At 39.5% G+C, this 14473-nt stretch overlaps 1 protein-coding gene across 7 annotated transcripts in view; it reads left to right on the top strand.

The window, feature by feature from the left end:
* Nucleotides 1-14473, top strand: part of LOC142851706 (protection of telomeres protein 1-like) — a 73148-nt gene that overhangs the window by 48173 nt on the left and 10502 nt on the right. For all 7 annotated transcript variants that reach the window (XM_075975672.1, XM_075975678.1, XM_075975679.1 and 4 more), the window contains 4 exons: nucleotides 7091-7179; nucleotides 8334-8396; nucleotides 10885-11041; nucleotides 14207-14412. In XM_075975672.1, the coding sequence (XP_075831787.1) occupies nucleotides 7091-7179; nucleotides 8334-8396; nucleotides 10885-11041; nucleotides 14207-14412 (515 nt within the window). The remainder of the gene's footprint in view (nucleotides 1-7090; nucleotides 7180-8333; nucleotides 8397-10884; nucleotides 11042-14206; nucleotides 14413-14473) is intronic.

The following is a 14473-nucleotide window of genomic DNA, read 5'->3' as shown; positions in this document are numbered from 1 at the left end:
TTTTATATTTCCATCCATTTGCATGCAAAATTCAAGAAGTCCTTGTTTTTTACCGCAGCATAGTACTCTAATGTGTATATATTCCACACTTTCCTCATCCATTCTTCCATTGAAGAGCATCTAGGTTGTTTCCAGGTTCTGGCTATCACAAACAATGCTGCTATGAACATAGTAGAGCATATACTTTTGTTGTATGATAAGGCCTCTCTTGGGTATATTCCCAAGAGTGGTATTGCTGGGTCCAGGGGTAGGTTGATCCCGAATTTCCTGAGAAACCGAAACACTGATTTCCAAAGTGGTTGCACAAGTTTGCATTCCCACCAGCAATGGATGAGTATACCCCTTCCTCCACAGCTTCTCCAGCAAAGGCTATCATTGGTGTTTTTGATTTTAGCCATTCTGACAGGTGTAAGATGATATCTCAAAGTTGTTTTGATTTGCATTTCCCTGATCGCTAAGGGGGTTGAGCATGACCTGAAGTGTCTTTTGGCCATTTGAACTTCTTCTGTTGAGAATTCTCTGTTCAGTTCAGTGCCCCATTTTTTAATTGGGTTAATTAGCATTTTAAAGTCTAGTTTCTTTAGTTCTCTATATATTTTGGAGATCAGACCTTTGTCTGTTGCGGGGTTGGTGAAGATCTTCTCCCAGTCAGTAGGTTGCCTTTTTGTCTTAGTGACAGCGTCCTTTGCTTTCCAGAAGCTTCTCAGTTTTAGTAGGTCCCATTTATTCAATGTTGCCCTTAATGTCTGTGCTACTGGGGTTATACATAGGAAGCAATCTCCTGTGCCCATCTGTTGTAGGGTACTTCCCACTTTCTCTTCTATCAGGTTCAGTGTGTTTGGACTGATATTGAGGTCTTTGATCCATTTGGACATGAGTTTTGTGCATGGTGATAGATATGGGTCTATTTTCGTTCTTCTACAGGTTGACATCCAGTTGTGCCAGCACCATTTGTTGAAGATGCTTTCTTTCTTCCATTGTATACTTTTAGCTCCTTTATCGAAAATCAGGTGTTCATAGGTTTGTGGGTTAAAATCCGGGTCTTCTATACGATTCCATTGGTCGACTTCTCTGTTTTTATGCCAGTACCACACTGTTTTCATTACTGTAGCTCTGTAATAGAGTTTGAAGTCAGGGATGCTAATGCCTCCAGAAGATCCTTTATTGTATAAGATTGTTTTGGCTATCCTGGGTTTTTTGTTTTTCCATATAAAGTTGATTATTGTCCTCTCAAGATCTGTGAAGAATTTTGATGGGACCTTGATGGGGATTGCACTGAATCTATAAATTGTCTTTGGTAGAATTGCCATTTTTACTGTGTTGATCCTCCCAATCCAAGGATTTCTGGTATCCTCTTCAATTTCTTTCTTCAATGCCTTAAAGTTCTTGTCAAATAGATCTTTCACTTCCTTGGTTAGAGTTATCCCAAGATATTTTATGCTCTTTGTAGCTATCGTGCAAGGTGATGCTTCTCTGATTTCCTTCTCTGCTTCCATACCCTTTGTGTATAAGAGGGCAACTGATTTTTTTTTTGTTTTTTTTTAATGTATTTATTTATTAAGGGTTTCTGCCTCCTCCCCGCCACCGCCTCCCATTTCCCTCCCATTCCCCCGATCAAGTCCCCCTCCCTCATCAGCTCGAAGAGCAATCAGGGTTCCCTGACCTGTGGTAAGCCCAAAGACCACCCACCTCCATCCAGGTCTAGTAAGGTGAGCATCCAAACTGCCTAGGCTCCCACAAAGCCAATACGTGCAGTAGGATCAAAAACCCACTGCCATTGTTCTTGAGTTCTCAGTAGTCCTCATTGTCCGCTATGTTCAGCTAGTCTGGATTTATCCCATGCTTTTTCAGACCCAGGCCAGCTGGCCTTGGTGAGTTCCCGATAGAACATCCCCATTGTCTCAGTGTGTGGGTGCACTCCTCGCGGTCCTGAGTTCCTTGCTCGTGCTCCCTCTCCTTCTGCTCCTGATTTGGACCTTGAGATTTCTGTCTGGTGCTCCAATGTGGGTCTCTGTCTCTGTCTCTCCTTTCATCGCCTGATGAAGGTTAATATTCAGGAGGATGCCTATATGTTTGTCTTTGGATTCACCTTATTTAGCTTCTCTAGGAACGTGAATTATAAGCTCAATATCCTTTATTTATGGCTAGAAACCAAATATGAGTGAGTACATCCTATGTTCCTCTTTTTGGGTCTTGCTTACCTCTCTCAGGATAGTGTTTTCTATTTCCATCCATTTGTATGCAAAATTCAAGAAGTCCTTGTTTTTTACTGCTGAGTAGTACTCTAATATGTATATATTCCATACTTTCTTCATCCATTCTTCCATTGAAGGGCATCTAGGTTGTTTCCAGGTTCTGGCTATTACAAACAATGCTGCTATGAACATAGTTGAGCATATACTTTTGTTGTATGATAAGGCCTCTCTTTGGTATATTCCCAAGAGTTGTATTGCTGGGTCCAAGGGTAGGTTGATCCCAAATTTCCTGAGAAACCGCCACACTGCTTTCCAAAGTGGTTGCACAGGTTTGCATTCCCACCAGCAATGTATGAGTGTACCCCTTTCTCCACAACCTCTCCAGCAAAGGCTATCATTGGTGTTTTTGATTTTAGCCATTCTGACAGGTGTAAGATGATATCTTAAAGTTGTCTTGATTTGCATTTCCCTGATCGCTAAGGGGGTTGAGCATGACCTGAAGTGTCTTTTGGCCATTTGAACTTCTTCTGTTGAGAATTCTCTGTTCAGCTCAGTGCCCCATTTTATAATTGGGTTGATTAGCTTTTTACGGTCTAGTTTCTTGAGTCCTTTATATATTTTGGAGATCAGACCTTTGTCAGTTGCGGGGTTGGTTAAGATCTTCTCCCAGTAAGTGGGTTGCCTTTTTGTCTTAGTGACAGTGTCTTTTGCTTTCCAGAAGCTTCTCAGTCTCAGGAGGTCCCATTTATTCAATGTTGCCCTTAATGTCTGTGCTGCTGGGGTTATTCATAGGAAGTGGTCTCCTGTGCCCATGTGTTGTAGAGTACTTCCCACTTTCTCTTCTATCAGGTTCAGTGTGTTCGGACTGATTTTGAGGTCTATAATCCATTTGGACTTGAGTTTTGTGCATAGATATTGATCTATTTTCATTCTTCTGCTCCTGATTTGGACCTTGAGATTTATGTCCGGTGCTCCAATGTGGGTCTCTGTCTCTGTCTCCTTTCATTGCCTGCTGAAGGTTAATATTCAGGAGGATGCCTATATGTTTTTCTTTGGGTTCTCCTTATTTAGCTTCTCTAGGATCACTAATTATAGGCTCAATGTCCTTGGTTTATGGCTAGAAACCAAATATGAGTGAGTACATCCCATGTTCCTCTTTTTGGGTCTGGCTTACCTCACTCAGGATAGTGTTTTATATTTCCATCCATTTGCATGCAAAATTCAAGAAGCCCTTGTTTTTTACTGCTGAGTAGTACTCTAATATGTATATATCCCATACTTTCTTCATCCATTCTTCCATTGAAGGGCATCTAGGTTGTTTCCAGGTTCTGGCTATTACAAACAATGCTGCTATGAACATAGTTGAGCATATACTTTTGTTGTATGATAAGGCCTCTCTTGGGTATATTCCCAAGAGTTGTATTGCTGGGTCCAGGGGTAGGTTGATCCCGAATTTCCTGAGAAACCGAAACACTGCTTTCCAGAGTGGTTGCACAAGTTTGCATTCCCACCAGCAATGGGTGAGTGTACCCCTTTCTCCACAACCTCTCCAGCAAAGGCTATCATTGGTGTTTTTGATTTTAGCCATTCTGACAGGTGTAAGATGGTACCTTAAAGTTGTCTTGATTTGCATTTCCCTGATCGCTAAGGAAATTGAGCATGACCTTAAGTGTCTTTTGGCCATTTGAACTTCTTCTGTTGAGAATTCTTTGTTCAGCTCAATGCCCCATTTTATAATTGGGTTGATTAGCCTTTTACGGTCTAGTTTCTTGAGATCTTTATATATTTTGGAGATCAGACCTTTGTCAGTTGCGGGGTTGGTGAAGATCTTCTCCCAGTCAGTAGGTTGCCTTTTTGTCTTAGCGACAGTGTCCTTTTCTTTCCAGAAGCTTCTCAGTTTTAGTAGGTCCCATTTATTCAATGTTGCCCTTAATGTCTGTGCTACTGGGGTTATACATAGGAAGCAATCTCCTGTGCCCATCTGTTGTAGGGTACTTCCCACTTTCTCTTCTATCAGGTTCAGTGTGTTTGGACTGATATTGAGGTCTTTGATCCATTTGGACATGAGTTTTGTGCATGGTGATAGATATGGGTCTATTTTCGTTCTTCTACAGGTTGACATTCAGTTTTGCCAGCACCATTTGTTGAAGATGCTCTCTTTTTTCCATTGTATACTTTTAGCTCCTTTATCGAAAATCAGGTGTTCATAGGTTTGTGGGTTAAAGTCAGGGTCTTCTATTCAATTCCATTGGTCGACTTCTCTGTTTTTATGCCAATACCAAGCTGTTTTCAATACTGTAACTCTGTAATAGAGTTTGAAGTCAGGGATGGTAATGCCTCCAGAAAATCCTTTATTGTATAAGATTGTTTTGGCTATCCTGGGTTTTTTGTTTTTCCATATAAAGTTGATTATTGTCCTCTTAAGATCTGTGAAGAATTTTGATGGGACCTTGATGAGGATTGCATTGAATCTATAGATTGCTTTTGGTAGAATTACCATTTTTACTATGTTGATCTTCTCAATCCAAGAGCAAGGGACGTCCTTCCATTTTCTGGTGTCTTCTTCAATTTCTTTCTTCAAAGACTTAAAGTTCTTGTCAAATAGATCTTTCACTTCCTTGGTCAGGGTTACCCCAATATATATTATGCTATTTGTGGCTATCGTGAAAGGTGATGCTTCTCTGATTTCCCTCTCTGCTTCCATATCCTTAGTGTATATAGGAGGGCAACTGATTTTTTGGAGTTGATCTTGTATCCTGCCACATTACTAAAGGTGTTTATCAGCTGTAGGAGTTCTTTGGTAGAATTTTTGGGGTCGCTTATGTATACTATCATATCATCTGCAAATAACGAAAGCTTAACTTCTTCCTTTCCAATTCGAATCCCCTTGGTATCTATCTTGATGTTATGGTGTGTTTCTTGGGAACAACAGAAGGATTGATCCTGTTTTCTATTCCAGTCAGTTTTTATTTAGGAATTGGGGCCATTAATATGGAGAGTTATTAATGAATAGTTAATATTTATTAATTCTTAATATTTTCTTATTGTGGTATGGGCTTCCCCCCTCCTCAATTTAGACCAACTTCTGGGGTTATTTATTCCTTTTATCCACTTGGGTGTAATTAACCTTCTCTTCAGAATGAAGTTTTCTTTTTTCTCCTTTCTGTAGATTAGTGCACAGAAATTGCTTGAATGTGTTTGACTGTGAAATGTTTTCTTTCATCACCTATTGTTATTGGTAGCTTCACTGGTACATTTGTCTGAGCTGGTGTCCATGATCTCAGTCCAGGCCCTCCTGGCTTTTATAGTCCTCACTCTAAAGTCTGCTGTTATTTTAATAGGTCTGTTTTTATATGATACTTGGTCCTTTCTCTTCCACCCTTTAATATCCTTTCTTTGTTCTGTTTGTCTAGTGTTTCCATTTTGAGGATCATGGGGAGTTTCTTTCATGGTCCTTTCTATTTGGTGTTCTGTATGCTTCTTATACTTTGATAAACATCTCTTTAGATTGGAAAATTCTGTGTTATTATTTTGTTGAAAGTATTTTCTGTGCCTTTGACCCAGTTTTATCCTTCTTCATTTATTCCTATTATCCATAGAAAAGATCTTTTCATAGTGTCCCAGTTTGCTGGTTATTCTGACTTCTCTGTCAGTTTCTTTTACCCCGTCTTCAAGCCCTAACGTTCTCTCTTCCAAATCTTGTACTCTGTTGGTGAAACTTACCTTAGAGTTCTTTGCTTGACATCATTACTTTTTCATTTTCAGGATTTACTTCAGTTTGTGTTTTCATTAGTATTTTTCTTTATTAAATTCTACTTTCATGTCTTGAATTGTTTTCATTATTTCTACTGTTTGAGTTTTCAAATATTTCATTAATTCATTTATTCCTATCGTCTTTAAGGTCTTTAAACATATTCATAATTGCTATGTTAAAGTCCTTGTTTTATATTTTAGCTAAATTGCTCTTCTCAGGGACTATTGCAGAGGAGTTGCTGCCTCTGGTCTTGGGTACTCATGTTTGTGTTTCTGTGCTGTGAGCTAGGCATCTGTTGTGAGGATGCTTCAGATGTTTCTTGGTGTAGATATCTAGTTTTGTCTGTGTAGGGTAGGTGTCCTGTCCTTTGATTTGTTTTGCCCAGTCTGTCTGATCCCTGAGTCTCAGGGAAACGTGATGGCTGCAGCATCCCTTGTAGAGAGAGAGAGAGCTTTTCTGCTCGTTGGCAGGGGTCACAAAGGAATGGAGATGGGGGCTATAAGGAGAGGCTGAGAGGAGTCATATTGAAGAATTAGTGGGATCCTGGGTCTGTACCAAGACCCTGAGTCCACTTAGGATGTTGATGTGAACAGGGAGGAGGGGCTCCTTAGGTAGGCAGACTGCAGCGATACAAAAGGTAAGTGGCAAGTGTGGGGAGGCTAAAATGAGGAGGACAGGAAGAGGGATGTTGGTCTCCCACCTGGGACTCAGCAGAGAGGGTGAGTCAAAGAGGAATGAAGATGGCTGAGCTGGAGGGGAGGCTAACACAGACTGCCAGGTCTAGCTCAGGGGGAGAACAGGGACTTCTTCCATACCGGCTGGCAGTGTCCCTCGTTGATGCTGCTTGCTTTTCCAAACTTGAGTGACATTCTCTCAGCTGCAAATGTTAGCCATTCAATTCCCAGACAGTGTGTTTGTTTTTGTAGTATTATACTGACTGGCTCATCCACGCAATATCTTTCTTACCTTTGCTCTTAATTTTGAGGGTGTTGTAGTCCTCAGACAGTTTTATAAAAGCCATAGACAGTTGAGTAGAATCTGGCACATTTTATGATTGTATGGATTCCTGGATTTAATGAGTAGAGGTAAATTGCCATACTGACTTTCTTACTCCATTTGACTTCACACTTTTGTGTTTCAGAGCTTTAGAATCTGTAGATTTGGCAGCCATTCAGCCCTCAAATGATACCTGTCAATCAGAAGATGAAGACAACTGTTTAACACCTTCACGTAAGGACAATGTGTAGCACTGACATTTTACTTCCTCATAATCCCACGAGCACAGTTACCTTTGTGAATGTTTTCTTCCCTGTCTCTTTTTAAATTCATATGTCTATACATGTTGTGCATGTGTATTCACATTAAAACACCACCTTCAGCCTTTGTCCTTGTCACATCCAAAACTAAGCGTGGCTCACTTTTTAGTATATATTCACACTTTCATATTAGAGTAACAGTGATTACTTACTTATGATGTGGGTATAGTTTTTCGTATTCATTGAAAAAAAATCTCATTGGATTTCCTAGGCAACAACTGTTTTGCTTATCAGTTTCTAAAAGGAACAAAAGGTTCCTTTACCTTTATCTTAGCCAGTCCGTAGTTTTTGCTCAAGAGCATCTTGGGTTTTGATGCAGATGGAGGCATCCAGATCTCACAAAGGTGGTATTCTTTTGTGGAAGTTAGTGGACTGTATGCTTCTGTGCTGGGTTCTGTCGCCGTGATGGAGCCTATGTCAGTAGCTCCTGACTTGATGTGGAGGGACGAGGAGTGATGGAAGAACTTCTGGTTAGAGTACCTGTTCCCTTTTCATGTTTAAATAGCTTCAGTGCCTACCAGAACATCAATGAGCTAAATGAGTTTATTTTGTGGCTTCTATTTTCCACTTGTGAGTGTATTGTGACATATGTGGTCTCCCTTACTAATAATTTTTAGTGGTTGCAAAATCGTTTCTTGTAAAAAAAAAATACTATATTCCTTATGAGTTGTCTTCCTTTCTTTGTCAGCAGTCAAAGTGTGGGTTGATTTCTAAGTTCTCTTTGATATGTTGGTTTGCCAGTCTTTATGATAATACTGTAGTTTATTGACTACTGTGTCTCGAAGTCATGTAGTATAAATACACTCATGTTCCTCTGTCATGATCTTCAATTATCTAAATTCCCCTTAAAGAGGAGAAATGTTGCCTATCAATTTTTGTGACTAACCTGTTATTTTTGTTAGAATTATGTTGAATTTACAAATAATTTGGGGGGGAGACATTTGAACATTTATTTATGCTTTCTTCAGTTTCTCTGGAGAGTGTTACGTAGTCTCGGCTTTATATTAAGTTTCTAACAGATATCTTAAAGAGCTACATATTGTGTTATTTTCTTTTCTCTTCCTGTAGACTCTGACTCAGACTTGGTTTCACTGTATGCGGTAGAAAGATGTCAGCAATTCTGTGCTACAAGTAAGGGCCACTTCCGGTACAGTAACTACTGCGCATACACCTGCTTAGGAAGCCCACTGCTGTTGCAGCAGCCAGCTCACAGATACCTGCTTTGCATCTCCCAAATGATCCCTTCGTACCTACCAGTGACCTATGATCCTCATAGGGACACTTAATGCTTTTATTTAGCTTTTATTCCCCTGCCTCATCCTACAGTGGTATAAGATAGAACCCATATATGTGCATATTTCTATATTGAATATGTGTTTTAACTTATAAATAATTAAGATTTATAAAATTTGTAGTATTCAACATGTTCTAAGCTTAATGATATAAATTCTACTCTGACATTAATTTCAATAAAATTATGTAATGTTTTTAACATTGTACATGTAAGAAACTCTTTACCCTGTGCCCCGGAACAATGATGGTACATGTTTACCAGATAGACCCTTCTAAGTTGGCACAAAGCTTTTATCCAGAAAAAAAAAAATGTGATCAGAAGTTCATGAAATAGTTCATTAAATGTATGGTGCTGTGCAGTAGGAGTTTTTCCTGTTGTAAGCATGGAATGGGAGCTGGGAAAGAAGGTGCCTTATAATCAGGCCTTAGATGTTATACAGAAATTGCCATAGGAGCACTGTGCAGAGGCAGCGACCTCCAGAAGCAGTAAGCATATATAGTGCACAGAAAATATACTTATGAAAATGTTCCAGGTATCTCTGGAGGAAAAACAGATTCCAGTGGGCTAAAATGGCTAACTAATGTAAAAAAGAGAAAATACTAAATAACATCATTTTGCCAACACAGTGGTAATTATTGGTTTGTGAGTCTGTGGCTTTTAAACTACTAGATTCTAAATAAAGAATAACACATTTACCTTTGCAAGTTAGAAGGATGGGGAATTCGTTCAGAATAGATTAGGCTATGCATCCTTTAATGAGCTGCACCAGTCCCTCCCCTGGAGGAGGAGAGGAGGTCCATTCTCGTGCATTCATTCCTTGTGTACTGAGAAGTATAATGTCAGGTATGTAGTCTCTATGCCAAAAAAGCATGATCAGAATCTCAAACTGAGAAAAAACAAACCGGCCGTACCTGAGTAGATTTGTACTCAGCAAAATAACCACTTGCACTTTTCCAATCAGTGTCATAAGGTAAACAGGTAAATAGACAAAGAATCATTTGATGTTGAAGCCTGAACACAGGAAAGATAAATATGCATTGTCTAGAATTACAGCAGAAAGGCAAAGACAACTGGAGAGAGGGAAGTATCTGACAATCCCATAATAGTCTTAAATCTGTGCTAATTATTTGAAGCAGGCACTGTAGCTATGTGAAGGAAACACATTGTTTTCATGAAATACTAAAGTGCTCAGAGGGTGGCAGATCAGGACCTGATGTCTGGAAGCTGTTTCCAGTAATTTAATACACATAGGGAAAGAGGTGGACCAGAGGGCAGAGTGAATGTGCCTGTGTACAACTATTTATGAATCTTTTTAAAGCCTGTTCAGGGGGACTTTATGTTCTCACAGTTTTTCCTAAAAGTAATACAAAGTTTAAAGTTTTTGAAACAATGTTTCAGAATGCAACCTGAAGCTGCTGTTTCGTTCTACTTTAAATTGATGAAGCCTGCCTGGCAGGGAGTGTTTCACTGTAAGCTCTCAGCTGTTTACCACAAGAAGGAGACATCTGTGAGGGTCTTAAAGCTGTGAACAGAAGTGATTTTCCTGGGTTTATGAAGTTTACAAGGCTGCGTACAAGTTTCATTCTCTAAAATAGGAAAGTGCACCCTAGAATATCAAGAGACTGAGGAGTAGACTCATTCCTGTCATCCCGATTTCCTATGCTTCTAATTCCGTGTTTCTGTTTGCCAGTCATTGCTCTGTTCTCAGGCCTTCTCTTCCTTTGTGATTCTGATTGCTTCCCCTCTTCCACCATCTTCCCTTTCTACCTGCAAAATAAATCCCTTCTCATGCAAACACTGTGATGATTGGGCTCCTCCTAATAACCGTTTTCACCTCACATTCTGACTCTTTGATAATGGACACTTCAGTAAAGTCTTCAACCCAGGTCAAAAGACCATGTGACAAATAATATTTGGTGAATGTGGTTTTTTTTAATATCTCTTGATCAAATTCTACTTATAAATAACATAAGCTACTGCCTGAAAATATTTGTCTAAGAGATTGGCAATGAGCAATTTTACATGTTATACAGGTACCATTCATTATATTGGTGAAATAAACCTTACTATTTCCCACAAATTAGAGTTTTCCTGGAATTTCTATTAGTCCCATAGAGAAGTACTTATGTGCTTCGTATGTAATTAACATGTCCGTTGTCCTGCTGTGCCCCTGGCTTTGTGTCCATGGCCAAGTCCGCATCTCATCACTGCGACTGCAGCCGAGAGTAACTTGATGTTATGGTGTGTATTTGTTTCAGGGAAATTCATGTTGAGCATACATAAGACACTGTTCTTTATTTACTCTTACTCAAATATTCTTTACAGAACTTATAGATCACCACTATTTAGAGAAGACACCACTGCATGCCATTTTGCAGCAAAGAGCTCCTCGACAATATCGAATCCTAGCAAAACTGAGATCATATGAGCCCAGAAGACTTTTCCAGTCTGTTAAACTTCTTTGTCCTAAATGTAATTCATTGTAAGTATTTTCCAATTAAAAAGAAAAGTTTTTGTCTCATATTGTTTGATTATATGCATGCCCATATGTGTGTTTGCTTGTGTGTGTGTGTGGTTTTAAGTCCTAAGAAATGGGTAAATTATTATTTAATTTGTTGTATTTGAAAAGAATGCTAATGATTTGAGGGAAAGTGCTAAATTCCTACAAAAAAATTTTGAGTCATTCTTAGTAATAATAAATAAAAATGGATATTTTCAGGCTTGGAATCTAATGTTTGGTAGCTTTGGTATGAATATAGAAAGTGTAGTGCCTTCAATCCAGACATCAGCTTTTATGTATAAGCACAGGCACAGAGCTTTTTATTCTCAACAATGCATATTCATCTCGAAACATGATAAAAGAACTTTAAACCCTGTTTATTTTTTCAATGCAGTGAACCATAGTTCCTCAAAATACAGAATGGCATTTGGGGAGGTGCAGGAAGTGCAGAAACACGCACACGGGATGGTGTATGTCTTAGGGTTTTTATTGCTGTGAATAGACGGCATGAACGCATAACTCTTATCAGAAAAACATGTAACCAGGGTGGCTCACTTATGATTTCAGAGGTTCAATTTGTTTTCCTTCTGATGGGGAGCATGGTGGTGTTCGGGCAGATGCCCTGTAACTGAGAGCTTTTCCAGAATAAAGCTATGCTATGATGTCCTTCTAGACAAAGCACTTTAGAAAGTGTAAGAGAGAACCTAAAGACACACCGATGTCCAGCTGGTTCCACACCAGGCCGTGTTTACCACACGGAAGTTTATCACACTGGTGTAAATTACCAGTTAGTAAAAACAGTGAAGCTAATAACTTTTTAAAGTAGGTCCCCCGTGACAATGAGATTAACTGGGGTAAAAACTTGTTCAACAACTAATTGGGCCCGGGAATAACTACAGGTCACCTTGGGCACTACACTGCGCAGTAGGTGGAGATGCCTGTTGCCAAGCTTGTGACCACCATAGTAGGAGATTGTTCTCTGACCTCTACAGACCCTATAAATACAATCTCTCTGTGATTATGGGAATGGATTTATCTAGCCATACGATGTTGAATACCTATTGAATAAAACTTATTAAATCCGAAATTAAATTAAATGAAATTCATTAAATCTTAAGTCCTTAATTTAAACAAGCTTAGCTAGTTTAATCTGCATATAAAATAGTATTTAAAGTTTGTTGTAGATTAATTTATTTTGTTTGGGTGTTTTGCCTCTGTGTGTTTATGTAGGGGGGGGCGGTGTGGGTGTACCTTATCTATTGCCTGATTCCAGTAACCATGTCACAAGAACAGCAAATGGCAATTAAAACTCAAGGTGTCAGCGCCCCAGGAGGAAAACTCATTAAGAAGGTTACAAGACTGCAGACTCTGCAATATCTCTTTGCTTCTGTTGTAACTTTGCCTGTTCCTGCTGTCTTCCCTGGTGGATGTGGGGAGTCCCCACTGCCTATACTGTAGTGTTTATTTCATGAATATCTCTCAGTCTACTGAGCATTTTTATTTGTGGATTTTTAAGAAGATAACTCCTCCTTAGCTGTACTGTCTAATTGGCATTGACAATGTTAGCTGATACAGGGCTGTGATGAATGAAAATGAACACAAAGACATGCCTCCCAGTCAGGGCCTGTGAGGTCCCCAGGAGCCACGCTGGCTCTAATTATCTTAATGCTCAAAATATGCATTTTCAGATTTTGTTATGCGCCATTTAGCAGAAACAAAACTTTAAAATGATGTTAGTTTAGAACAGATGCCTTGCTAGTGGTTTTTAAGATATACATCCCCAGAAAAACAATTTAAAAGTTTACAAGGACAGATAGCTGAGCGTCTGATTTGTTGGGCTAGGGTTAAAAGTGCACAGCAAACTGATTGCTGCTTGCACTTTCCTTGCTAGGTCTGCTTGGTTAATTATCTGTAGATTTTTGACCTCCGTTTTCTGATATGGGTATGAACTCTGAGACTCGTAGTTCAGACTCTGAGTTCAGCTGACTGACTTTATGTATAAAATGGGTCCTGGAATCGTGCTGATGACAGCACAAAAGCCGAAGTCTATAAACAGAAACAGCCTTTGTTCAGAAACATGGCAGGAAGAGAATTTCTGGCTGGTCAGGGCTACAGAGAATAATTTGACTTTATAGCCTTGAGAAAGAGCTACAAGTTTCTACTTCCAGTCAATAGTTACAGTAAAGAAAGTATACTTTTGAGATATAAAACACTATTGGTGTCACAATGTCTTGGGAGTGCCCACTAAGCTGTAGCTAAGACGTACGGTATCTCGGGAGTGTTGATTTGAGCCCATACTGGAGGATTTATGTCACCCAAGAGGCTCCTTGTCCTGGGCTCCTCTCTCTGAGGCGAGAGAACCAAATGTTTGTAAAGGACATAAGTGAGTGTGTTTTCTTATTTTCCTTGGCCTCATTAGTTTAGGGTTATGACTCCTTTAAAATGCTTTCTAAGATTACCTCTCACGACAGAAAATATAGTGACCGATCTTTATGACTGCAATTTGCAGCCCTCCAAGATACAAATTACTTAGATATATTGCGTGTGAGTTGTCGGGATGACTGTTTTTCATCATTCGCTTGAGAAAGGAAATGTAAGCCATTTGTGACTTCTGCTTTGCCTGAAAGATTTTGTTAGGTATATAAGCTGTGGGGGAAAGAGGAGAGCTAGATGGAGAACAGAAGGAGGAGTTAAGATGGCTAGAAAGAAAACACCAGGGATGAGAGAGTTAGAAGGGAAATATCAAGAGTAAAGATGGTGTTAGACGGAACACAGGAAGAACACAGAAGTACAAAGAATATAAAGAGAAACCGTGAGGAAAGCATGTCTTCTTCCCTAACCCCTCAGATGGAAAAGTTTCAGTTTTCCCCGATGCTGCGGCTTTCCCTTTGAGTCCTGTACAGCCTTGAGGCTGGTCCCCACGGCTGTGGTAGCCAATAAAGTTCAGAACTGGAGTTACAAATGTTTGAAGTCACCATATGGGTGCCGGGGAATGAACCTTAGTTCTTTGCAGGAATATCAAGTGTTCTTAACCTCTGAGCCATCTCTTCAGCCTCTAAAATAATTTGCTTTTGAGTCATTTATTCAATTGGAATTTTTAAAAATATACCTACTTTTTTGCTAATAATTTGTCATCAATCATTTTAGGCAAGAAGTTCCATGCGAGGAAAATGTGGATAAAATTTTTCAGGATGCTGCAACTAAATCTCCAGAGAGCAAACTGCAAGGTATGTCACTGTATGACTCACAGGTCTGGGCCACCAAAGGTCAAGGAGGACGTCGCGTCGCTGTCCATTTTCTGAGAAGCCATGGCGCCCTCCCTCGTTCAGACGAGTGTCTAATTCTGATAGAAGGTAAGACACTTGGGATTTGATTTTTCTACTATTCTTTTGTATATTTTCTCCCCTATTATTG

The sequence above is a fragment of the Microtus pennsylvanicus genome, chromosome 6 (assembly GCF_037038515.1).
Source record: "Microtus pennsylvanicus isolate mMicPen1 chromosome 6, mMicPen1.hap1, whole genome shotgun sequence".
NCBI lineage: Eukaryota > Metazoa > Chordata > Mammalia > Rodentia > Cricetidae > Microtus > Microtus pennsylvanicus.
This window is presented reverse-complemented; position numbering and strand designations above follow the sequence as displayed.